This window comes from Aethina tumida, chromosome 1 (genome assembly GCF_024364675.1).
Source record: "Aethina tumida isolate Nest 87 chromosome 1, icAetTumi1.1, whole genome shotgun sequence".
In the NCBI taxonomy this organism is placed as follows: Eukaryota; Metazoa; Arthropoda; class Insecta; order Coleoptera; family Nitidulidae; genus Aethina; species Aethina tumida.
This window is the reverse complement of record NC_065435.1, coordinates 9,602,936-9,629,366: the sequence shown is the minus strand read 5'-3', so window position 1 is coordinate 9,629,366 and position 26,431 is coordinate 9,602,936. Positions and strand designations below refer to the sequence as shown.

The following is a 26,431-nucleotide window of genomic DNA, read 5'->3' as shown; positions in this document are numbered from 1 at the left end:
CTTTAAAAAATATTAATTTAATTATATACAAAAAAACTATAAATAAATCTAATTTTTTCTATTAACAATATTAATTTTATTATTAATAATAATTCAATGTGTACTTAATCTAAATTTTATATTTGTAATTGTATTTATTTTATTATTTTACCAAAATATGTGAAAACATAAAAAATAATAAATTTCAAAAGTTTAAGAAATACATCATTCAATTACGTGAATAAATTTCTTGAAATTTCTATTTTTCCTGTATAAATAAAAGCAAATTTTTAACTAGTCAATAAATATTACTTTTATTCATCCAAATCAAATTTTTTATATTAACAATAAATTAACAATTAAAAATTGTGTAATTTATCTAAATTTTATATTTCTAATTATATTTATTTTATTATTTCACCAAAATATGTGAAAATTATACATAACAAATAATAAATTCTATAATTTTCTTGTAAATAAAAAATGATACCAATAAATTCTGTTAATTAAAGTATAAATGATTGATATAAATTATATTTGTTACCTTCTTATTTAATAAATTAAAATTATTTAAATCATCAATAAAGCCTGTATGTAATCTTCAGTTGATAAATTATAAATAAGGAATAATTTAATAGGAGAAATATTTAATATTATTCTTTTTTATTTTAATAATCAAGAGCTTAATAAAAAAATAATTAAATTATATAAAATCTCTTGAAAATTTTATTATTCCAAATTTTTAATTTACACATTAAATATCAATTTTATTGATTTCTTTAAAAAGATACAAACAAAAATAAATACAAACCTCTTTTTTTCTATCAACAATGTTATGTTTATTATCAATACTTATTAAAGATTGTCATTAATCTAAATTTTATATAAAAAAATGAATTAAGAAAAAATGGCCCTAAAGTATTATTAATTAAAGTATGTTTAGTTGATATGAAGTTTTCTTACCTTCTTTTTAAATTATTATAAAATTATTTTAACCCAATTTTGTAAAGTTTAAGAAAGAAACTTTGACCCCTTCCTATTTTTCTAAAAATATAAGTTTTTAAAGTTGTCAAAAACAACTTCAAATAAATTTTAAAACTCAAAACTTCCCTTATTAAAATTGTTTTAGTTTATTTTCTAGTAGGTAACTTTCTTTTAATTTTCATATTTTCTGTAACATTAAAATAATTAAGGGAAATATTTCGTGTCAATAACACATTAGCTAATTGAGAATGTGAATTATTTTTATTAATCTATCACATTCATTTCAAACAATAACTAAAAATAGTACAGATATAATAGATAATTTAATCACTGACCGACAATTTCTTTAACACGACGACAAACTTACAGAAAACTTCCGCGAATCGATCAATAAAATAAGTCGACTTGAACTGAATCATCTGAGGGAGGAGAACAAATTCCTCTAGTTACATGCACTCACATGCCTTGGGCCAATAATTTCCAGTGAAATTATCCAGTATTGATTATCGCTTCCCAATGACCCCCGCACGTTCATAAAACCGAATAAAAAACTTGACTTTATCGTGGCGTACACATTCTATTATTGGTCAGTATTGTGTGTCTGTTGTTGACCTTTCTTAATTATACATTAAGGGAAAATTTCAAATCAGTTCCACGTCTGTTGCTCATCGATTTCGACGGGATTACGTTTTAAGCCACTCCGACCTTTGTTGCATTACTGAAGTACACGTGAATTTAAGTAAATGCACTAATTAACCGTGACTAAAAATACGCATTTCCACGGACTAATTAATTTCGGTTGGAGCACACAAACAAATTCAATTTGGAGTTACCGAGTTTAACGTATACTAATTGACGGATTTAGGTTATCCGGGGGGTTGGAAAAAAATTGGGCTAATTATACTGGTACTCTGAATACAACACACCATTCACAAAGAAAGTCGACCAGCAACAAATTAACTTCGATGCACCTCTTGTGGTTCAGCTCATATGTATTACGATTACGTAGCTGTAGATTGGAGAATTGTCTCTTGTTTTTTTCTTTACGAAGAGTAGAAACGAACACTTTTTGCAGAATTCGCCTCACGATTGCTTTAGATTCTGATCTTTTGGTTTAGTTTTCAAACTGTCTTCCTTCTTCGATGATGATCTTCCGTAGAGTGACATGCAGTTTTGCTAGAGAGTTGGTAACTGTATTTAATGAGCTTTAACAGTTGGAGGTAAAGAAAGAATGAATTGTAATTCCGGTAGTACTAAACAGGACGAAAACATGTTTGGTTTGGTTATCAATGAACGTTCTGTAGTAGATTAGGCGGAATTGTAGTTCTGGTTGGTGGACAAATAATTGGATCATCTTGTATAAATCATTTTGCTATTCTTTAGACACTGAACTGACTAAACGACACTTAGCTTGGTGCATGTTGCATAAAGTACTTAGAATTCTATGCGTTTCTATAAGTTACAAACCTCTTTATTTTTTACATTACACTTTACATACCCTTATGTATTTGGTATAACTCAAGATGGGGTGAAAATTTATATAATAGTCAACGAGGTAGCAACGGAATTTTAGGTTAAACCAAGGATGTCACTTAATCACGTTGATATCACACTAAACACAAGCACTATTTAGTATACTTTTTACTGTGTTTAATTTGCATTTTTGCAGATGTACTTGAAATTTTAACCATGTTTACCCTTGTTCAAAAAATGCTTTTGATACTACTGTCATTTTTTGGACACATTTAAATATTTTCCTTGTTTAGTACTTCTGCAAGTTCAATGAATAACCACTTGCTAATGGGAAAAAATGATTATTTCATTCGTGTAATACAGATTCGGTATGAAGACGAGGACGAAGATGAAGGCCCCCAACCTGACCCAACTTTGGAGCAGGGTTTACCCTTACCTGTACGTCTTCAGGGAAGTTTCCCTCCAGAATTGTCAAGCACACCACTAGAAGACATCGATCCTTTTTACAGTAACCAAATGGTAAGCCACGTTAAGAAAACCTTAAAGTAAATTAAACCACATTAAATGTAAATTAAAATATTCGGAACACCGCCCAATACATACAGAGCAGATCGGAAAAATATTAAAAACGTGAGGGAATTTTTAAATTGGTTCTCCACCCGCCCATAAGGAAGCGCCGTAAAATTAACGAAAAAAGTTTATTTGCATTTTTACCATCGCGATATGTCTTACAATACTCAGATTTATTTTAAAACATCCACCGAAAATAATAAAACATCGCTCCGGATATTGGACACAACAATATTGAGAGCCGAGTTTTCTGTCGTTCCGTTTTACGTCCCGGTTTTAGGAAATCAGGAAGCCAATCGGAAAAATGTTTATTTCAATATCATTCAGTCAATTGAGTCAGACGAGAATTGCTGGGTTTTCTTGGTTTAATAATTAACCACCAACGACGTCCAAAAGAACTAACTTAAGGTATTTTCATTTTGGGGGAACGGTTCGAAGTTGGTAAACAATTTGCAATGAAAACTCGAGTCGTCCGTGTCGTTTGAAAGAAAAAGGAGCACGGCAATTTTGTGTTTTAAGTATTTATTGATTGTTTGACCTTTGAAAATTTATACGAAACATACGAAGTAATTAACACACGTGACAAATTTTTATTTTTATCGACGCGTCGTACAGAGGGCGTCACAATTGGCGTACGAACAATAGGCAACCCAGTATTCTCAGTAATTACAAACATCTTTCGAGACGGGCTATTTTTAGAATGATATATCAGGAAAGTTTTACTTGGAATTGCTGAAAACGTAGCTTATCAAGATTTATTTTAGTAAATAATTGGCAATAAAAGCGGAATTCATCCCCTTCGTTTGTTTTGAAATAAAGAACAACCCAGTAATTTCGTGTTCTCCTTTAAGCATGTATTGATTGATTGACGTTTACAAGCGCACATATTAAACAAAACGAAACCTAATTGAGATTTTCTTTGGCGTTCCTTGTGTGGACAAATAATTCTTAGATTTTTTTCTTTTGTAAATACTGATTTATTTATGTTGACCTTTACCTACAAAATGTCTTGTCCGTCAGATTTATACTTGGATTTACTTAAGAAATTGTCACGAACATTCAATTTTAGCTTTATTTTATAAACAGGCATAATAGAGACTAATTACGTACGTAGCTGTTCCAGAGCTTTCAACATTTCGAGAGAATTATTTATAATCTAACAAAATTCATGCTAGGAAAATACAGATTAATTTTACGAACTAAATCTGGACGTGCTAATTAAGGGTTTATGTAAGCATGTTTATAATTATTTGGGACAGTTTCTTGTGTTTCTTAAATTAACTTATGTATATTTAATAAACACAAGCCTAATTTAAGTAAAAAATCTACGAATTATATAATCTTTTACGAGAAATTACACCTGGAAAAAGGTATTATCTAAATTAATACAAAATATAATAGAAGTTCTTAAATATACCGAAGATCCCTGAACAATAGGTGCAATAACAATAGGCAACCCATATGACACCTATGGTGTATATTGTTTAATTGATACTTATCATCAAAATTAATATAATAATCTTATCATAATAATCATAGCATACAAAAATGAAAAGTTATGAACATTCAATTTTAACTTCATTTTATTGACAGAATTAGTAAAGACTAATTACATACGTAACTATTCCAGAAAATTATTTATAATCTAAGAAAATTATGCTAGGAAAATACAAATTAATTTTAGGAACTAAATCTAGACGTGCTAATTAAAGGTTTATGTAAACATGTTTATAATTATTTTTGACAGTTCCTTGGGTTTCTTAAACTAACTTACGTTTATTTAATAAACATAAATACAATAAGACTAATTTAAGAAAAAAATCTAAGAATTATAATGTTTTCTATGAGTAATTACACTTGGAAAATAATAATTATGCCATATTAATGCGGAATACAGTAGAAATCCTAAAAATACCGAAGATGGCAGTACAATGACTGCAATTACAATAGGCAACCAATACGACGCCTATGTTATATATTGTTTAATTAATATTATCATTATAATTAATATAGTAATCTTAATCTAATAAACTAATGATTACCTCAAACTAAATATCATATTCCATACAATATGTCTTAAACAAGATTTCTAATTTATACAACATGTTACTGGTTCTAAACTGTACTATATTATGTTATTATCTGTTTCAGACTTTTGTAGTTGTAAGTAAAGGCAAGGATATATTCCGATTTAGTGCAACAAATGCCCTTTGGATACTAGATCCTTTCAATCCAATCCGACGAGTAGCAATTTATATTTTAGTACATCCATTATTTTCTCTGTTCATTATTACAACAATTCTTGTGAACTGTATTTTAATGATCATGCCTACCACCCCCACCGTAGAATCTACCGAGTAAGTAAACTTCATACTGAAGATTTGCCTTCACTCCAAAGACCAATTGAAGCAAACAATAGTTAAATTTGGTCATATTTTCTATTGGTTTCTGGATGTTGGTTGATGATTTAATACGTGGACCAGTTGGTTGGACTTGTTGCGAATAAAGATTTGTTTTTCAGAGTGATATTCACAGGAATCTATACGTTCGAGTCAGCTGTGAAGGTGATGGCGAGAGGTTTTATTCTTCAACAGTTCACCTACCTTAGAGATGCATGGAACTGGCTCGACTTCGTAGTCATAGCGTTAGCGTGAGTAGTCATAGATTTAGACTAGTTAATACCGTAGTGTTCTTTAATTTGATCAGGTTCATAACTACACCGTTTACGATTAATATTAAGGATGCAATATTTCACAAAACGATTGATTATCATCCTTAGTGAAATGAGAGTCTAGTTAAAAGAGTTTATTGAATACGACAGTTACTGCATCTTTTAGAAATAATCCACAGGCATCTACATCTTGTAAAGAAATTGGTTTCTAATATTTTCCTTTTATTTCACAGCTATTATTATATTCTTATTGGCTTAAAACAGTTTTCTAATTTATGCTAAAAAATTATTACAAGTGAGTTGGTTGTTACTGCTACCATTGTCTTCATGGATTTGTAGGAAAACATTCGTAGTTTATCTTGTATTAGAATTTTGTTGTGTCGAAGATAGACAGGAAATACAATAGGGTATGTGGCTCGACAACACCTAAAATCATTTTACTGTATTTTAAAATTGAGAACAATCACACATTTAGGCTATAAGTACAGTAAATGAGTGCTAGGCCGAAGAGGGAAAGCCCTTGTCCGAAAACCCATTAGTGCTAAATTTAATTGGATGTTTTTCACACACATTCACACTTCCACTTAATTTTCCACGTAATAAAATTCACAGGCCGGCACGTTCAAAAAGGACAAAGACTTAAGTACAGAATTACAAACGTTTCGGCGTGGGCTAAAACACCAACATACTTTAACACTAGCACCTTCATCCAACAATCAGACAACATTTTAGTAGGACAAGGTTCTTCCTGTTACAAATAATTTTAGGGTGCTCAGCCACATGTACATTAGAATAGATTAGAAATATTTTAAATTTTAGATTTCAGTATCGATAGTCATCGTAAGTAGTGTACCCCCATGCAATTTCGAATATCTTGCAACGTATTTTTTTATACTTACATGGAAATGTATGCTGCAAGATGGATTTGTGCATTCGAAATGGCAGTTTTAGATTTTATTATCTTTATTATGGATAAATATGTTAACGAATTTATGTGCATTCTGTTTCTGGTATTGTTTAGAATAATATGAGGTTTTTTTAGTAACAAACTATTGGGGCTTATAGAAGAAATTTAGTGGCAAATCCCGCACACCCCATAGCAAACCTTTTATTAACGAATGTTTATTTTATAGTTACGTAACTATGGGAATTGACCTTGGAAATTTGGCTGCCTTGAGAACATTTAGGGTACTTCGAGCTCTTAAAACAGTGGCAATTGTCCCAGGTATCCTACTCGTATCCATTTTATTACTTTGTTTATTCCGAGTTTTAACCTTTGTTTGTATTTTCTGTTTGATGTGCTTTGGCAAACAATGGCTGATTAACTTATTAGCTGACATCAAACAGTGGTATGCACTTAAAGAGTCACTAGCAATTTTAAAGGTTGCCAACATATGAAGTGGATAGTCAAGTATTAACTGTAAAGAATGGTATAAAACCAGATGGAAGAAGAGTCATTAAGAGGGAGGGTTCACCAAATTCCTTGAGAAATTAATAAAACAAAATATAACATCTACATTTTTCTAATCAGTACTTAAAGATCCCCCTTTGCTCCACGAACAGCTTCCATCCTCCTTAGTGCATTCAAAATTACTGAACGAATAAAATCTGGATCCATACTTTGCCATTTTTCTCTTAGGGCATAAGCTCCTCCAATTTTGGAGGCTGGTGGTTTCAAATGTAAATTTGACTTTGAAGATACGTGTCTCTAAAGACATTCCACCCCACACTATTACAGAACCTCCTCCAAAAGTAACAGTTGGGGCCATGTTTTGATCATGACATCTCTCACTACCTTCACGCCATGTCCAAAAACAGCTATCCAAGTGTATACTGAGACTCATCTGTGAACAAACTCTGAGGGGAACCCGATGCTCCCTGTTTAACGGAGGGTGTCGAAAACGTCTTCTGGCTCAGCTTCATACAACCTTCTTCTGATGGTAGCCAGATAGTCTGTAAGACATACATTTGGGCTACTTCTTCTTCTCAGATTGCCATGTTCCAAGAAGACAAAATTTTCAGAAGAAAGTCTTCTTTTAGACATTTTATGGTGCTAAACAACAGATAAATTAAGAATGAATTTACACGAATTGGAATGTTGGTCTTTATATATTTAATTATTACGTCGTACATTTTAGTCTCAGTAATAAATAATACAAAAATCAATAGTGCTAAAAATAACCATCGATATCAATAATATCCACTTCCTCAGTAATCTTAATAGAAACATTAATAATTGTATTATTTCCTCAGACTATGCTCGGTCAGATATCTCATGTAATCATGAGCATTTTCCATATGATTGAGTTTATTTCTGTTCAACTGAACATTCCTTCAATTTGAAGATCAATGTCAATCTCGTTTTCTCGTGTGCGCCCGTTTTATTCAGTTTGCACAACGAATATCAACAATTTTACTCTTCCTCATAATACTTCATTTAAATCAGTATGTTTTGTATCTAAACGAGCGCTCAAAGAAAATTTATCCCTTTATGTTTATTTCCCGTCTCTTATTCGCGTTTAATTTCTTTTAAAAATCGTACACAAACGTATTTTCCCTTTTCCACCATTCACATTCGCCCAGAGGAATAATCGGATCGAATGAAAGGCGGAGAGGCTCATTCAAATTTTTGATAGAGATAACCCTCTTAATCTGTTTTCCAATAAATTCAGCTGATTCCACCGAAACACGTAGTTCCGTGAAAGCATCAAAATATTATAAATCATTCCGTGGAAGTTCGTCCTAAAATAACGAAACGGAGATTCGTACTTCCACGAAGTTTGTACATATTGCAGTCCCGGCTGATCGATAACTGTTGTGGTGCGGGGACACCTAAATAAGGCTTTGTCATAATTTCGTCTTGTCCTGATGAATGCGAACGAAAGTGAAACGGCTTAATCAATATTTTATTATGGAGAAAGTTTAATTAATCGAGCCGTTTCTGTGAATCCCCACGTCACCTGCTCACTTCCATCGTTTGGTCGAACCATAAATGCTGATGAAGGATGAATTTTCATTGATTGGACCCGGCCCATGCCACTGTTTGATGCATCGCACAGTGTTTGCACAAAAAACACCTGATGGGGGGATTAAAACTCGGCGGTGTTTGGATGGGTGTTAATTTTTTGTCTCTCTGTCCCGCCAGGTTTGAAGACTATCGTAGGTGCTGTTATAGAATCCGTTAAAAATCTCCGAGATGTGATAATTTTAACCATGTTTTCACTTTCCGTTTTCGCTCTGATGGGTTTACAAATTTACATGGGGGTGCTGACGCAAAAATGCATTAAAAATTTTCCGAACGATGGATCCTGGGGTAACTTGACGGACGAAAATTGGGAACGATTCGTGAGCAATGAAAGTAAGATCAAATTGTTTGTTTGTGTATCAATCCTGGGATGCTCATCCTCAATTCCTTGCAGCAAACTGGTACTACGACGATAACGATGACATTCCTCTGTGTGGTAACTCTTCTGGTGCAGGGTAAATATTAGTAAAACATCACAATCTAAGAGCCTCAGCACGGCCTTAATTATTTCAGCCAATGTAAACCGGGCTATACATGTTTACAAGGATACGGTGAAAACCCAAATTATGGTTATACTAGTTTTGATACATTCGGTTGGGCCTTCCTCTCCGCCTTCAGGCTAATGACTCAGGATTATTGGGAGAACTTATATCAATTGGTAAACCCTAGCCTTGCCCCACCCCAAACCTAACTTTACCACTATGTATTTCTAGGTTTTGAGATCAGCTGGTCCTTGGCACATGTTGTTTTTTATCGTTATCATATTCTTAGGATCCTTCTACCTGGTGAACTTGATCTTGGCCATTGTAGCGATGTCGTACGACGAGCTGCAAAAGAAGGCCGAGGAGGAAGAAGCAGCCGAAGAAGAGGCCATAAGGGTAAAACCTCCTCCCACAACCCACCCATAAACTCAAAAACCTGAAACCTTTTACAGGAAGCTGAGAAGGCGGCACAGGCGAAGGCGGACAGGGCGGAGGCTAGAGCGGCGGCGGCCTTGGAGGCGCAGCAGGCTGCCGAAGCGGCCGCTGCCGCCGAAGCTGCCGGTCCGGACATCGTTAAGTCTCCGTCGGATTTCTCCTGTCACAGCTACGAATTGTTCGTTGGTCAGGCAAAGGGACACGATGACAACAACAAAGAGAAGATGAGCATTAGATCGGAAGGATTAGATTCAGTGAGTGAGCAGAGGAGAATACCTACGAATCCCACCAAGATGCGGAAAGTCAGCGCTGTAAGTGTCTTGATATTTATTGGGCCCCATTTTTCGAATTAGATTGATGAGTGATTAATTGCTTTTAAGTATTCCAAAAGTCAATGGATTATAATTGAAAATAAAAATCATGACAATTATAGTGTTTAGACTTTGTTTGTTTAATATTCGCCTGCAAGGGAATATTGAACAAATGCCCTCTTGCACTTTTTTTTATTTTCATGCCTAGTAGTGTTTATAAGTTCACCCGTTTTGTTACCAGATAGATTATTTTAGTAGAATGCTCAGCAACTTGCCTGTTAAAAGCATTTTTTACTTATCAAACGTTCTCAATTGTGACTAGCACCAGTTATGAGTACAATTAACATCCTACTTCAATTCTTTTGGACATACAAATGGTGTATCAGAAAAAATACCTTTTATATCAACTGTTTTAATTAAATTCGTCAAAACCAGAAGTGCTAGTGGACTATCATCTTTATATTTCAAAGAAAAAACTATTTTGATGCTTGGTGTGGTGTTAGATTTAATTGTACTCATCGAGACTTCCACTAGTTGTAGTCCATAGAATGCACAATATAATTTTCTGCTCATTTCATCTTACTGTTCTGAAACGATCGCATATCTCAATGTCTAAAGTTTTGTTGCAAGAAGTTTACTGAATTCGACCTAATCTCGCAGGAGCAAAATTTTGATGATTTTCGAGAATTGAAAATGGTAATTGCTTTTAACACCTGCGTATTAAAACTGATGAAATTCTTGAGAGCACTCTACTATATTTTTCATTTAATCCTTTTTTAAAGCCTTGTTCGAATTATTTATACATACCAAATCGCTTTTTTTTTAATTGCCGATTTTAACCAGCTAAGTTTTAGTATGTATAAAACAGACACGTGACATGGCTAGAGCTTCTTACAACAGTACAATATTATAATTTTGTGACGTTATAATATTTTACTTGGGAATTCGTTAAAATTATTGCTTTTCATCAAAGTTTCAACACCTCTTCAAACAGAAACTAAATTGTTAGGTTAACAGAAGAATAACATATCAGAAAGAAGTACAAAAAGCAGTCTGAGTCCATTAGTCAGTAGTTCTAGTAGGATTTACATACTTGAAGCATTTGAAAGTTTCTAGATTAATAGTAGATAGACGTAGCTAGATCTTAGAAGAGAAGTAGGTGTTAATATTTTCTTGAAAAGCATTCCAAATGAGACGTAGAAATTTAAACGAGAATTCTCTTCTAAGTGTTTTCGATATGCTTTTCACTGCAACGTAATATGCCCCTGAAAATTATATGTATAAATTCAGCTTCGAGCTAATTTGGCTCATATCACAGTGTATCATAATAGCTCCCAACAAATTACCTTTGAAATGAGATAGAGAAAGTTACGCGAGGTGTCTTTAATTTTGGAACGACAGTTATTTACTGATAAAACGAAAACACTCTATAATCATCCATAAATGTCAAGGGTCAACTGAAATTGGCTCTCAGGTGGCATTTAACGGAATTTCTAATGACTTTTTAAATGTACTTGTGCACTTGAAATGAGATTTTATATTAAAAATATGTGGAGTTGATTAGTCACTTGTAGCTTCAAAAAACTGGATATTAGATTTATGGAAGAATTTTTATGGTAATGTCTTTTAAAAAAGGTCGTCTGTCCATTATGTAAATGTGTATTGATTTTTTTAGCATTTACTCAAATAAAACGGATAAAAACTTCTAGTTTTTTCACAAAAATATTCTTTATATAACCCCGCATTTATATTTGTATCTTTTATTCATTACGATTGATTATCAATTTCGTTTCAAATCGTTAATTTTAACAACCATAGTAGTTGCAATAATTGTTTTCAATCAATATTATTTGATGATACCAATATGGCGTCTCTTTTACACCAATGGTACAAGTCTTGAAGGTCCAAATGCTTCTAATATTCCTTTGTTCACACTTCCAATTCTAGCTTTGAAAACAATCTTTTGAAAGCAATATCCTAAGTTGAGATTAAAGAAGCAGATATAGCTAATGCTGGACTGACTCCATCAACCAAGACGACTGGGCTTAACCAAGAAATTCTTTCCATGCAAGGAATTCTCGTTAAAATTTCCCGACGACTCGTAAATTTATGATCGAGACGGATGTATAGACCATGTCCCGTGTTCAGGCTAGTCTGAGTCTACCTGGATCCCCATTCAATCTGCGGCGCGGCTCCAGAGGTAGCCACCAGTTTACATTACGTAACAATCGCCGAATGGTGGCTCCACCTGGTGACCGTAAACCACTGGTTCTGTCCACCTATCTCGATGCTCAGGAACATCTGCCTTATGCCGACGATTCAAACGCTGTGACTCCAATGAGTGAGGAGAATGGTGCTATGGTAGTCCCTATGTACTATACCAATCTGGGTACGTATCAATTGGGTCCTCTTTTCTTATTGGTTTGACCAGTTTACACGACACTGGCACCTTCACTATCATCCGTTATATACAGCCTTCATGTGTAGTTCAAGTCAAGTCAAAGACCGCCATCAAGAATTAAAACTGGAGGTCCACTTTGATGAAGGCTGTATGTGCCTGAGACAGTCTTATTATTAACCAAAATCTAAATAAAGGTTCACGTCACTCATCGTACACCTCGCACGCTTCTCGGATGTCGTACACATCTCACGGAGACTTATTAGGTGGTCTTGGAGGAAACGGAAAAGTGATGACCAAAGAAAGTCAACTAAGATGTCGATCAATGAGGAACGGTCCGACTACAACAACAAATAATTTCACTGAATTTACTCATAAGGCTCATCGTGGTGATTACGTAAGTATAGGCTTTATTAATATCCAAGCTATGTATTAGTGGAGTAATAACAATAACGCCGGTTTTGTTCTTTCTAACTAGGACGGTCCGACTGGACAATTCTGTGAAGGGAAATTAAAGCACTTAGACAATCCATTTATTGATAATACTCAAAGACAAACTGTTGTGGATATGAAGGGTAAGTTCCATCAGGAAAATGGTGATTGCAAAATCTTCTTCAGATCATTTTGGTCAGTTTTTAAAGGAGAACATTTTGCAATCTGACTTACTAGTCCAATTTGCCTGCAAAGTGTGGAGGTGTCTTCCTTCAATTCATCTCTTTGCAAGTAAATTAACAGAAGGCATAGTAATGACAAACTTATGTCTTTAGATGTCATGGTTCTGAACGACATAATCGAACAAGCTGCAGGTAGACAAAGTGGTGGAAGTGGTGACCACGGAGGTGAGCATATGTTATTTTGTTAATCCCAATGTATCACTGTCCCCCATTTCAAACGCAATGACACCATCGCAATTTGCTTAAACTAGTTGTATAGCCTAGCAACTACACTAAAGGTTCTCTATATATTCGTTATCATTATATCTGTCACATGTTGCTAGTCAAGTCTAACTAATACGTGTTTATTTACTACATTTGTACATTAATGGAGGAAAAATTAACAAGAAATAATTTTAGGTAAATAAAAAATATATCTATATATAATGTAAAATGTTTGGCACAAACCATAAGTATTTCAGCACATGGGTAGGGTTTATAAACATTTCATATGTCCGTATATCAGAGGCACAAAAAGGGTGAAGCTAAAATCTGAAGCTTAACAATTTAAATAAAATCGATAAACCGATAAAAGCATCCACTTTCATTGTTAATAAATTTATAACTAATTTGTTCTTTAATGGCATGTTTAACATCATTTACCCTTCACCTTTTTTCCAGAAATTATCTTTCCTTTGTTATATGGAATTTAGTGTATTGTGACATCATTTGATCTAGGATTTAGTTTAGAAACATCAGTAACATAGATTTTGTGTGGTAATAGAATTAGCTGAGGTGAATATATCCGTCACTTTGTTAAGTTTTCAATAATTTAAGCCTTGCCAAATGTGGCTGAATCATTTTAGTAGTCAATCGCGTATCCGGATAGAGCTCCATTTTAAGGAAGCTTAAATTATTGAAGAGATTTTTGTGAAGAATCTTAGGCTTTGTGGTTCTTAGTCAGCGCATGGGCTTATAGTAACACAAAAAATCAACGTAAAAAGGCTTCCGATGTTCTTAACCCAGTTTCAAAATTTTGTAAAGCAATTCCGATGGTGTAACCAAACCCAAATATATCTACCACATAAAATAAACCAAACCTCCTTCGTTTCAAAATTAATCAGAATTTGACTATTTTCATCTAACTAAGTTTAAAGATGACCAAAGCAGTTTACCAGCTGAGAGTCTTTAAACTTGCACATAATCTTTAGCTTGCTTTCCAGTGGTAGTTAAAAGAAACATGAAAAGACTTAACCAGAGGTTAAGAACGGCTGCCACACTAATCGCAAATTGCACAAAACCTCTTTCCCCAAAAAAGAGTGTGTCAACTTCACCTTTACTAATACTTCGTACAGTTTCTGTTTATTATTTCTCAGCCAATAATAATGATGAAGAAGAGGATGAGCCCACTTTTAAACAGCGTGCTCTAGCATACACGATGAAAATTATTGACATATTTTGTGTATGGGATTGCTGTTGGCTGTGGTTGCAAATTCAAAAATACGTTGCTCTGGTGGTGTTCGACCCGTTCGTGGAGCTCTTCATCACACTTTGCATCGTGGTCAACACGCTCTTCATGGCCCTGGATCATCACAACATGGACCGGGATCTTGAGAAGGCACTAAAGAGTGGCAACTACGTAAGTACACCTACAAAAAAAAACATTAACGTACCATTATAAAACTGTTGTATTGCAGTTCTTCACGGCTACCTTCATGATTGAGGCTACTATGAAGCTGATTGCGATGAGTCCGAAGTATTATTTTCAAGAGGGATGGAATATTTTTGATTTCATCATCGTCGCTTTGTCCTTACTGGAGTTAGGTCTGGAGGGTGTGCAAGGTTTATCTGTTTTAAGATCGTTCAGATTGGTAGGTATTGGTTAAAGGTGATTGGACGTGAGGTAACATCCTTGTGTTGTAGCTGAGAGTGTTCAAACTTGCAAAATCTTGGCCCACTTTGAATTTACTCATATCCATTATGGGTAGAACCATGGGTGCTTTGGGTAATTTGACCTTCGTACTGTGTATTATCATCTTCATCTTTGCCGTAATGGGTATGCAGCTCTTCGGTAAAAACTACACAGGTAAAAGAAAAGATGCAAATGGAGAAGGAAGTACTGATTTGCTTTTGTGTTTTCAGACAATATGGACAGATTCCCAGATCACGATCTTCCAAGATGGAACTTCACAGATTTTATGCATTCTTTTATGATAGTGTTCCGGGTATTATGCGGAGAATGGATAGAATCGATGTGGGATTGTATGTTAGTCGGTGATGTTTCCTGTATTCCTTTTTTCCTCGCCACCGTCGTCATCGGCAATCTTGTGGTAAGTACCAGCTACTTCCCTTCACGAACGCTTTGCAAAAGTAAGTGGGTTTTTATGTATATTAATTGATGTACTTGTGTCAGGTTCTCAACCTTTTCTTGGCCTTGCTTTTGAGCAATTTTGGATCATCAAGTCTCTCAGCTCCAACTGCGGACAACGATACTAACAAAATAGCAGAGGCCTTTGATAGAATTGGCCGTTTTATTGGATGGATAAAGGCTAGTGCTTTACATATCGCAAAATTGGTTCGGTTCAAGTTAACAAACCAAATATCCGACCAGCCGTCAGGTGAGGGACCATCCAACAGTTGGAACCAAGGTTTTTATCCAACAATCTGATCTGATAGCTCGCTAATGGTTTTGCTTGTTGCTCAGATGTAGTGCTTAATTTGAGCAAAACAATTTCATGGCATGCGTTAAGTGTAGAATTAATATTTTATAATAAATAAAAAAAACATGAACAGCTGTCTATGTAATCTTATCATTCAAATGATTTTGTGTATTTCGAAAGGATTTCAAGTTATGCACACCAATTTGGAAGCATGCACTCAGTAGTATGAATTAAGGCATTTATACCAGTATATGATTTTTATAAAGGCGATTACTTACTTATAAACGTTTCTATTTGTACCCACACATCAAACAAAACAACACCACAAGACATGTTTGATCTTTAAACATCACCACACCCTTTGACATAAGAGGAAACTCTACCAAAACTGCTATAAATGAAACGATTGACAAATAAGTAACTGTGCCTTGCAAAAGTTAGTATGCTGGTATGATGAACCAATTCAAATTTAAAATGCTCCATTTAGAGAACTATCGGCCAGAGTACTAGAAACCCTTCTAAATAGGTGTCTATTATAGATGTTTACTTTTGTACATTCTACTTCCATATCAAATTTCAATGTTTAGGCTATCTGGCACATGTTCTTAACTAAAGAGTTGAAAACAGATTTTACCCTCAACCATACATTGACCAAACAATACATTTAACGAAGAGTGTACATAGTAATCCAATTGATGTATCGATGTGCTTCACTGAGACATACATACCTACAAAAGACACTTGACAAATGCGTCTAAAATCTGCTCAGTTCAACTCTTTAAACCAATAGTGATCTGTAAATTGATCGAGCTTTTTTTCATACGACTAGATATCAGTTAGCTTTTGAGGGTCGCAGTAAATTATTGCTTTACTGTCACCATTCAGATATAACAATTATTAAAACTGAAAATCGAACTTGTACATTATTCTGTGTTTAAAATACAGAGTGTCTCATAATTATGACACTGTTCGAACATGTTTTTTGTGAACTGAATAAATATTAATCATGATACACTCTGCAACATCAATTTTGGTATTGCATGAAACATTGAAAATTGTTTCTGACTAATTCTAAAAATTTTGTATCATTCCAACTGTTTAAAAAATATATATATCGAGCGTATTGTAGCGACCACTGTTGGATATCCATCAATTCGTCTAATTTTAGATACGAGAGATGGTGGACTGGAAATAACCGGTGATGAAATACTCGCTGATGGTATGATATTCAGAGACAAGAAGAGTCCGAAAGATCGCCTGGAAGTAACGATCGGTGATGGCATGGAGTTCACGATACACGGTGACTCGAAGACGAATCTGAAACGAGGCAAAAACAATATAAATAAAAGTAAGACAATAGGAAATTCTATTTTAGAACATGATTTTATCGGACATTTAGATGACGACGAAATTAGTAATAAATCTTATGGTAGCCACAAAAATAGGTTTAAAGATGAAAGTCATAAAGGTAGTGCTGAATTATTAGATGATCAAGAAGAAAAGCGTGATGCTAGCAAAGAAGAATTAGGAATAGAAGAAGGTAACGAGCGTAGTTTTGCAACAATCATCAATAGTACGAGTTTAGTTTTAGATGGTGAGGAAGATGTTTGTGACTGTGAACGTCCACTAGAAGAAGATTTAATCATTTATGCGGAAACTGATGAGATTATATTAGATGAATATTCGGCTGACTGTTTCCCCGAGTCCTGTTACAAGAAATTTCCATTTTTGGCGGGTGACGAAGACTCACCATTTTGGCAAGGCTGGTCGAACTTGCGCTACAAAACGTTCCAGTTAATCGAAAACAAATATTTCGAAACGGCTGTTATAACAATGATATTGTTGAGCAGTTTAGCATTAGCCTTGGAAGATGTTCATCTACAAACTAGGCCAATTCTGCAAGATATATTGTACTACATGGATAGGATATTTACAGTGATATTTTTCTTTGAAATGTTAATAAAATGGTTAGCGTTAGGTTTTCAAAAATATTTTACAAATGCATGGTGCTGGTTAGATTTTATAATAGTTATGGTATCACTTATAAATTTTATCGCCTCGTTATGTGGAGCTGGAGGTATACAAGCTTTCAAAACGATGAGGACCCTAAGAGCACTAAGGCCATTGAGGGCCATGTCTCGTATGCAGGGAATGAGAGTAAGACATCTTCATTTTTATAAGATGGCGACTATCACTGACTACATCTTTTATAGGTCGTAGTAAACGCATTGGTTCAGGCTATACCATCTATCTTCAATGTATTGCTAGTGTGCTTGATATTTTGGTTAATTTTTGCTATAATGGGTGTACAGCTCTTTGCTGGCAAATATTATAAGGTACCTACTATAATCATCTTCAACTTGCTCAAACAGTACTTAATGGTCATATTTTTGCAGTGCGTAGATAATAATAAGACAACGTTAAGCTTTGAAATCATTCCTGATTATAATGCTTGTAAAGCGGAAAACTACACTTGGGATAATTCTCCTATGAATTTTGACCACGTAGGAAAGGCATATCTGTGTTTGTTCCAAGTCGCTACGTTCAAAGGGTGGATCCAGATCATGAATGATGCCATCGACTCCAGAGAAGTAAGTCTCAAAACCATCCTACAAATTGTCTCTACAACTTATTTGTGTTGCAGCTTAACAAACAACCGATTCGAGAAACAAATATTTACATGTATTTTTACTTCGTATTTTTCATCATCTTTGGATCGTTCTTTACCCTTAACCTGTTCATAGGAGTAATTATCGACAATTTTAACGAACAAAAGAAGAAGGTTAGTGGAAACGTAAGATTTAAAACTGTAGGTGTGTAATTTTTGTTGTTTTACAGGCGGGTGGTTCATTGGAAATGTTCATGACTGAAGACCAAAAGAAGTACTACAATGCTATGAAGAAGATGGGTTCCAAGAAACCGATGAAAGCTATACCAAGGCCAAGGGTACGTTTCCTAGTTACGAACAAATATCCCAATAATAACAATATTATTGTTTTTTGCAGTGGAAACCGCAAGCCATAGTTTTTGAAATAGTAACTAATAAGAAATTCGATATGATAATCATGTTGTTCATCGGCTTGAATATGTTAACGATGACCATGGACCACTACCAGCAAAAAGAAACGTTCACAAAAGTTTTGGACTACCTCAACATGATTTTCATAGTAATATTTAGTACCGAGTGCCTAATGAAAGTATTTGCTTTACGTTACCACTATTTTACCGAACCATGGAACCTTTTTGATTTAGTGGTTGTAATATTGTCTATATTGGGATTGGTGCTCAGTGATATTATAGAGAAATACTTCGTATCGCCCACCTTGTTGAGGGTCGTGCGAGTAGCCAAAGTTGGCCGAGTTCTCCGTTTAGTCAAGGGAGCTAAGGGCATTCGCACACTGCTTTTTGCACTAGCCATGTCACTGCCTGCGCTGTTTAACATCTGTTTATTATTGTTCCTGGTTATGTTCATCTTCGCCATATTCGGAATGTCCTTCTTTATGCACGTGAAGAACAAAAGCGGACTCGATGATGTCTACAATTTCAAAACATTTGGGCAGTCCATGATACTGCTGTTTCAGGCACGTGTCCGATGGGTTTAGTTGTTGCCTTGGTACTAATAATGGTGTGTTACAGATGTCAACTTCAGCTGGCTGGGATGGGGTGTTGGATGGAATAATTAACGAAGAAGATTGTAAACAACCTGATAATGAAATTGGAGAGACTGGAAATTGCGGAAACTCAACAATAGGGATAGCCTTTTTGTTGAGTTACTTAGTAATATCGTTCTTAATCGTAATAAACATGTACATCGCTGTAATTTTAGAGAATTACTCTCAAGCTACAGAAGACGTGCAAGAAGGCCTTACAGATGACGACTACGATATGTACTACGAAATTTGGCAGCAGTTCGATCCGGATGGAACGCAATACATTCGTTACGACCAGCTCTCTGATTTCCTGGACGTGTTAGAACCACCTTTGCAGATACATAAACCTAATAAATATAAAATAGTTTCGATGGACATTCCAATCTGCAAAGGTGACCTTATGTTTTGTGTAGATATTTTAGATGCTCTTACTAAAGACTTCTTTGCCCGCAAGGGTAATGCGATTGAAGAAACTGCTGAACTTAGTGAAGTGCAGGCTAGACCTAATGAAGTCGGTTACGAACCAGTTAGTTCGACGTTGTGGAGGCAGAGGGAAGAATATTGTGCTCGGTTAATACAAAATGCGTGGCGTAAACACAAAAGACAAAGGACTGGCGGCGGTCCGGACCAGTCGGACGAGGGGGAGGCCACAGCCGATGGAGAAGACGATGGTGACGGTGATGGTGATGCCGAAGCCGAAGCCGAAGGTGAAGACGACCAAAATGGAGAGCCCCGCCAAACAGCCGTACTAGTGGAGAGTGACGGGTTTGTGACAAAAAACGGCCACAAAGTAGTGTTACATAGCCGTACGCCCAGCATTAGCTCACGATCTGCGGATGTCTGAGACAGGCCTCGCCCCTCCCCTACCTCGCCATAGCCGCGCGATCCGATCCACACAGATCCGATCCGATGGCAAATAACAACAATAGGGCGTTGTTATTTTATCTCGGCCGAATTCTTCTTTTTACTCAACTCTTTGGTTCACATTCCTCATTTTCACATTCTCATACATCGAATCAATTCTTTCATGAATACTTCCGAGATAAAAAATAAACACTGATAAGTTTGTGCTGTGTAGTTTGATGGAGAAGGTATCGTAATTTAAGTCAACTGCTTTGCTGCTCATAACGCTATTGAATAACACCCTTTTACCACTATCGTTCGTTATACAAATAATTGTATCTATTCCTATAATCATAGTTGTATGATCAGTAAAATTTTATGACGTGTCATCTCCAACGTCTCTTGAATATTCCACTAATTATGTCCCAGCATAATTAGACAGAGTTCTTACAAAACACACCAAACCAATGTTCTAACTCGTACCCTTCAAACTGTAAATTTGTAACTTTAATTGTAATGTTAGTATACTGTATAGAGATAGAAATTCAAATATTTTTTGCACAATATATGCTAACACCACAGTTAACATTATGAAAATTACATTTTACCTCATAATTATTAGGCACCTAACACGAATAATTTGCAATAAATCCTCGCTACAGTTTGCTAAGAAGTTTCCACTCATGTGCTGGTACATTTTAAAAGTTAGCTTTCATGACCAAGACTAGTACACTATTCCCCGTTTCCTTTGAATAGTGGACGCGTTGGTGAGTATTAATCAATTTTTAACGTTCTTACTGCGGACTTGCTTCTTCGGTATGTCTGAGTGTTAGCAACAAGGATCAGGAACCAATAACCCAACCTAACCACACTTCTTCCACCCTATTGAATTATCAAGTAGATATGTTTCTTCAACTTCGGCAACCACGAGTACAACTTAAAATAATTACAGTTACCTTTCCTGGTCCTTGAATATGAATTGGTGGCGTCAGTAAAGTAAGAATTGGATGTAACTAATTAAACGTTTAAATGAATAATTTAGAGAGTTAAAAATTAGAATAGAACTATTACACGATGAAGTTGGTGAATATTAGCCGGTTGCAAGTTGTAAAAATTCTGTAAAATTTAAGAGATGTTGAGATGGCAAGTTGACCGACAGTTGATATGTTTTAAATCAATATATCCTATTAACTTCGAGTGATTTTGAATAATTTGCGACTGTTTTTTACATACATATATATAGAACTTGTATAGAATCGAAATTAATAGGATTAATTAATTAATCTTTCACATGAACTTCTGTGAATATGTAACAAGTTATCGTTGACTTCACATGATTTAGAACATGAGATAAGACAGTAAATTGGTGGTCTGAATCGAGTCGTCTTGAGTAACAGCCTTCTACATAATGTACAAATTATAATTGAAAGTTGAAACTAGAAATTGAGGTACACTTATTCCCAAGGTTGTCCCTCCAATTTAATTTTTTATAATGATATTATTAAGAAACGAATGATTTTTACAGATTTAAGACCTTAATTCAGACTAGCAGTTTTGCAAAATTCGTAAAAATAGATACTATTGATTGGAATAAAACAATAGCACAAATTTCCAAGGAAGATCAAGAGTATGCATTTTTAGGGATATCATCATCATATAGAATGAACAATAATATTAATAATTTAAATAATAATAATTCAAATGGACTACTTAAAAATCACATCAAGTTGTTTATAATGGTGCTTTCTTCATTGCTAAAATATTCAAGCTATCTTCACATGCTACAAGGAACGCATATACTGGGAAGGGGCGAATGGGAAAAAAAATGCTAAATGTTCACAAATTTTTGTATGCATCATACAATAAAATTATTAACTTTGTAATTTTTGTATGCGTGACATTTTTTAACCACGTTTTGATCTAGCAATATGGCACATGCTGTAACTATTTTTAAAAATACGTGCTTCTATGATAAAAAAAACATTAGTTTAGCTTGTAAATTTTTTAACACCAATTTGCAATAGCATTTTGAAATATTGATGGCACTTCTATAGAAACCACAAATACATCTTTGTACATTAAGTCACACGAGTTGCATTTATTTTCTTCAATATGGCTGGACCATTGTTCGAATGTTTTATTCGTGACCATCATTTTAAAATGCAAACTAACTCATAAAAATGTCACTCATACCAATAAAGAAACCGATCATCGTGACTACAAGTACTGGAAAGCTTTTGTTGCAGTACTTCTAGTTACCCACAAGCTGTTATATCATTTCGTTATAATTAATTAGTATATTATTGTTAAAATTTTATATAAATATTACGGTTTTGAATAATGTTCCACCGGCTAGGCCACTTAATATAAAAAACGAAAAAAACATATTGTTATTAGCATAGCAGGACTATTTAAGCAATTTTTTACTTTAGTATAAACATGTGTTCGGTACTTACATAGACTGACTGTGTAACAAACTATGCACTACTTTATGCAACCCGCACCAAGCCACTGTACAGAGGTTGCATAAAGTTATACACAATTTGTTACCCTCATATCCACACGGTCTGCATATTTACAAAACCTCACCGTAACTCAGACGCAAACATCAAAACTACAATCGGAACCTTGTTCGACAGATCAAATATACGTATGACACAAGCGACAATAACCAACTATACAAAAATCGAAGAGTTAATTTATTCAGAGCCTAGTCAACTCCTTCAAAATACAAACAAATAAACCTACAAGGGGGTGGGTTTTGTAAATATACGTGACTCTCCAATTAAAATTCGTTGCGGGTGTATGTAATAATCGGACTATACAATCGCTCATATACAATTTAGATAGTCAATAAATATTGGAGTGAGAACTTGTAGGTCCTATGACAACTCATTGTTCCCAGATGATGTGTCTTACGGGCCTGGTGTATTATCAAACTTGAATCCTCAAGCAATAGTGATGATTCATCTAGTGGTTTTAGTGTATGATGTGTGTTATAAATTATATAAAAAAAACAATACATACGAAACATTCTTATGTGTATAAAAGAAGGCAATAATAAAAAAAAATGTTGTTGTTAATCGTTTTAAAGCTATAATTTATTGATTTATGTACCTGTTCTTTTAATACAAATTTTAAAAATGCCTTATACCAGTGGAACATTAGTCAAGTTCCGAGGACGCAAAGTGATAATATATGTATTTATATATCAGGCAATCGCTACCTACTATACAAAATTATTTCGAGCTCCACAGCTTCTTTATATTAAATGTTCAGATTTTACCATTTTATTATTAAGATAGACTTAAACAAAAAAAATTGAAAAAATATTCTTTAATAAAAGATGTTTGGTGGTAATGCGTCTGTTTTTATAATGTGCTGCAATTTACTATGAAATTATTATTTACATGGTGCATTAAAAACGGATTTTTTTCGTCCGACCCACGAACGGACCCACAAAGCCAACGCGTAACACCCCCAAAAAAAAAATTCATTTGAAACATTCGAAAAAAAAAAATGAATTCGTGCCTCACTCTAGTCAAATTCAATTTTACACTTAGAACACAAAACTGTTCCATCGTGCGTCACATCAATAACGGTTCGTTTGACTTTGGTGATTTGGTTGTGAACTCTCCATGCTGAAACTTGCCTTCGGATTATTTTCGACGTTTGTTGATTTTGTCGTGTGAATTAAACCTAAACTAAGTAGCTAGATTGACAAAAGCAAAACGAATAAATGCGAAGATCTAGCACTAATGCCTTAAAATGGTGCTAACAGACTAGTGAGTAAAACAAAAACATATTAAACAAAAAAAAAATTGACTGGGCTTTGTGCGTCCGACGTGGGCCGCGCCGAAGGAGGCTCTGAAAAAATTGTATAAAGCTAAAAACAATAGGGTAAACACAGTAAAAAAAAGCCTTCCTAAAAGTTAATAAAAAAAATGTTGTCCGGTTTTTTTCCGGGTGCAAATCCGTTTTTCACCTTGTGATATTTACCAGCACTGCGTTATGAAACAATTTTTATATTGTTTCATATTTTGCACAAACTGCTGACTATTTTTATGAAAACCATCCAAACCGTTCCAAAAACATCAACACAAAACATTTTTATTTTTAGTACATTCTATATATACGGTCAATCATAAGTATTTTTTAAAATGGGTATAAAATTGGAGCTACATACCTCTCATAATACCTAACACAAAGTGATTATTATCTAATAACATTTTGCACATGAATATGACTGTATACAAGCTTTTTTTATTTTGCATCTAATTTAAATACCTATTACAAATGTGGATACATGTAACGTACATATAAATTGTCCAATATGTTAGCTATATCGTGTCTACATTTTCAAAACCCATTCATGTAATATAAAGAATAATAGTATTACAAACATATATATACATATAATTTTTCTAAGCAATCGTTGTTTTAGGATAGCTATTGATATATTAAGATTTAGTTTGTAAGCTTTGCGAAAAATTAAAGCGATCTCGATTAAAATTGGAAATAATTATTGTCCATCTACCATTTTGTTACATTTTTGTTGTTTTGTTGATTTTTAATTAAATAAAAAATAATAAACATTCAAAATTTCTAAATACCTTAAATTTGATTTAGGGCGAAGCTCAAACTCAACTGGTAAGTATCCACTCCACTCAACAATTAATTTTTATTATATAAAAATTACATAGTAACACATATTCTTCAGTACAAATAAATCTTAAACTACATTCCAACATACATTGATGAACTTTTTCAGTTACATTGTTTATACAGAGAAACACATATTAAAAAATGAGCTGAGCTATTATTTATAGTTTACATCAGAGTAATAAAATAATATTTTTTTGTATAATATGTTCCTGAATATTTCATTCAATGATTTTTTTACCTAATTTTAAAAAAAGAGACAGAGATGTTGCCTTATAAATATTAAAAATATTAAGGTAAGTAAATAATATATTAATTTTTATTATATTTTACATATAATATTATGCCTGTTTTATTAAATAGAGAAAATTAACCAAATATGTGATAATATTCCTGATATAGAAAGAATTTTACCATTTCTATTTGTCAAAAGTAGTTTCAGACTCAACACACTTATGGTACTATACCACCACATTCATTTCAACTCCTGAAAGAAGTTGTCGCCTTAGTAATAACTTTAAATCTTTTTTGTTATTTAACTGAAGATACTTTGTTAACTTTATCAGTATATTTTATGTTTGTTCTAAAGTTTGTGAAGCTTTTCTTGTTCCATCTTACTTAATAAATATTAATGAAATGTTTGTATTGATTTACATTTAAATTGCAAATGTGGATCCACTTAGATTACATACACCATATGATAATAGAACATGTCCCTAACTCTGAAGATTAGATTGTTTGTCTTGGCAATGTTTTCTAAACGAGAATAGGTTGAGTGATCTCTTACAACTTTATCTATATTGTTCATATTTTCTTGTAAATGCACCCTGTATCTTATTGTTCCATATTCGGATGTCTATTTCATAACTAAACTCGTATTCAAAAGTTAAGGGTACTGAAAAAAATATGTAAAAGGCGTGTTAACTTTTTGTTATTTTATCTTTTAGAATTTTTTAATTGAAAATAAGTTGTAAACAAAATAAAAAATAAGATTTAATAAATAATCCAGCCATCCAGAGTTTAATCTGAATACTGAAAGAGACATCACACTACGATAGAGAAAGAAAGTCTCCTACTATAAGCCAAACTTTTACTGTCTCTGTCGTGCATGATGTCTCTCTCTAAATTCAGACGGGCCAAACGCTTTTCCTACTGTATACAATTAAGTATAAGTGGACCCATTTTAATTCATTAAATTTAACTAACTTTTGAAAGTGAGTTTATGTAACTGATTCTAATTATTAAACGACTTTGATTTTTATTAATTTATATATTTAAAAATAAAATTATTATAAAAATATGGTTATTTGGTAATACTTCCCAAATATGTGAAAAAAATATGTAATTTATTATTTTTAGTTATAAATATAAATTAAAGCTTCTCAATCATTGTCTCTTCATTTGTTTTATATATTTATTCCATATTTTATTAAATAATTCATTACTAGAAAAAATAACTAGTACTAGTTGGTCATAAACTTGTATGTATGTAATTTCAGTTATTTAATTCAGTATGTAATTATTTTTTTAAAATAAACTTTTTTATGTCTAAATATAATAAATTATAAAAATGAAAACACCAATTTAATATATGGATTGATTTACAACATGATGTAAAATCGAATGTTTTAAAAC

At 33.6% G+C, this 26,431-nt stretch overlaps 1 protein-coding gene across 1 annotated transcript in view; it reads left to right on the top strand.

Annotated features, from left to right (window-relative positions):
* The window catches only part of LOC109595452 (sodium channel protein para), a 100,926-nt gene extending 76,700 nt beyond the window's left edge, over positions 1-24,226 (top strand). Inside the window, exons 4-29 of the mRNA XM_020010801.2 lie at positions 2,800-2,955; positions 5,158-5,363; positions 5,528-5,656; positions 6,811-6,902; positions 8,823-9,035; positions 9,097-9,157; positions 9,216-9,360; positions 9,416-9,580; positions 9,637-9,873; positions 12,079-12,319; positions 12,526-12,725; positions 12,807-12,903; positions 13,096-13,167; positions 14,337-14,620; positions 14,679-14,852; positions 14,905-15,067; positions 15,124-15,311; positions 15,395-15,599; positions 16,810-17,181; positions 17,227-17,798; positions 17,855-17,977; positions 18,038-18,232; positions 18,286-18,423; positions 18,480-18,587; positions 18,647-19,222; positions 19,278-24,226. Of these exons, the coding sequence (XP_019866360.2) occupies positions 2,800-2,955; positions 5,158-5,363; positions 5,528-5,656; positions 6,811-6,902; positions 8,823-9,035; positions 9,097-9,157; positions 9,216-9,360; positions 9,416-9,580; positions 9,637-9,873; positions 12,079-12,319; positions 12,526-12,725; positions 12,807-12,903; positions 13,096-13,167; positions 14,337-14,620; positions 14,679-14,852; positions 14,905-15,067; positions 15,124-15,311; positions 15,395-15,599; positions 16,810-17,181; positions 17,227-17,798; positions 17,855-17,977; positions 18,038-18,232; positions 18,286-18,423; positions 18,480-18,587; positions 18,647-19,222; positions 19,278-20,135 (5,970 nt within the window). The 3' untranslated portion in view covers positions 20,136-24,226. The remainder of the gene's footprint in view (positions 1-2,799; positions 2,956-5,157; positions 5,364-5,527; positions 5,657-6,810; positions 6,903-8,822; positions 9,036-9,096; positions 9,158-9,215; positions 9,361-9,415; positions 9,581-9,636; positions 9,874-12,078; positions 12,320-12,525; positions 12,726-12,806; positions 12,904-13,095; positions 13,168-14,336; positions 14,621-14,678; positions 14,853-14,904; positions 15,068-15,123; positions 15,312-15,394; positions 15,600-16,809; positions 17,182-17,226; positions 17,799-17,854; positions 17,978-18,037; positions 18,233-18,285; positions 18,424-18,479; positions 18,588-18,646; positions 19,223-19,277) is intronic.
* The last annotated feature ends 2,205 nt before the right edge of the window (positions 24,227-26,431 follow it).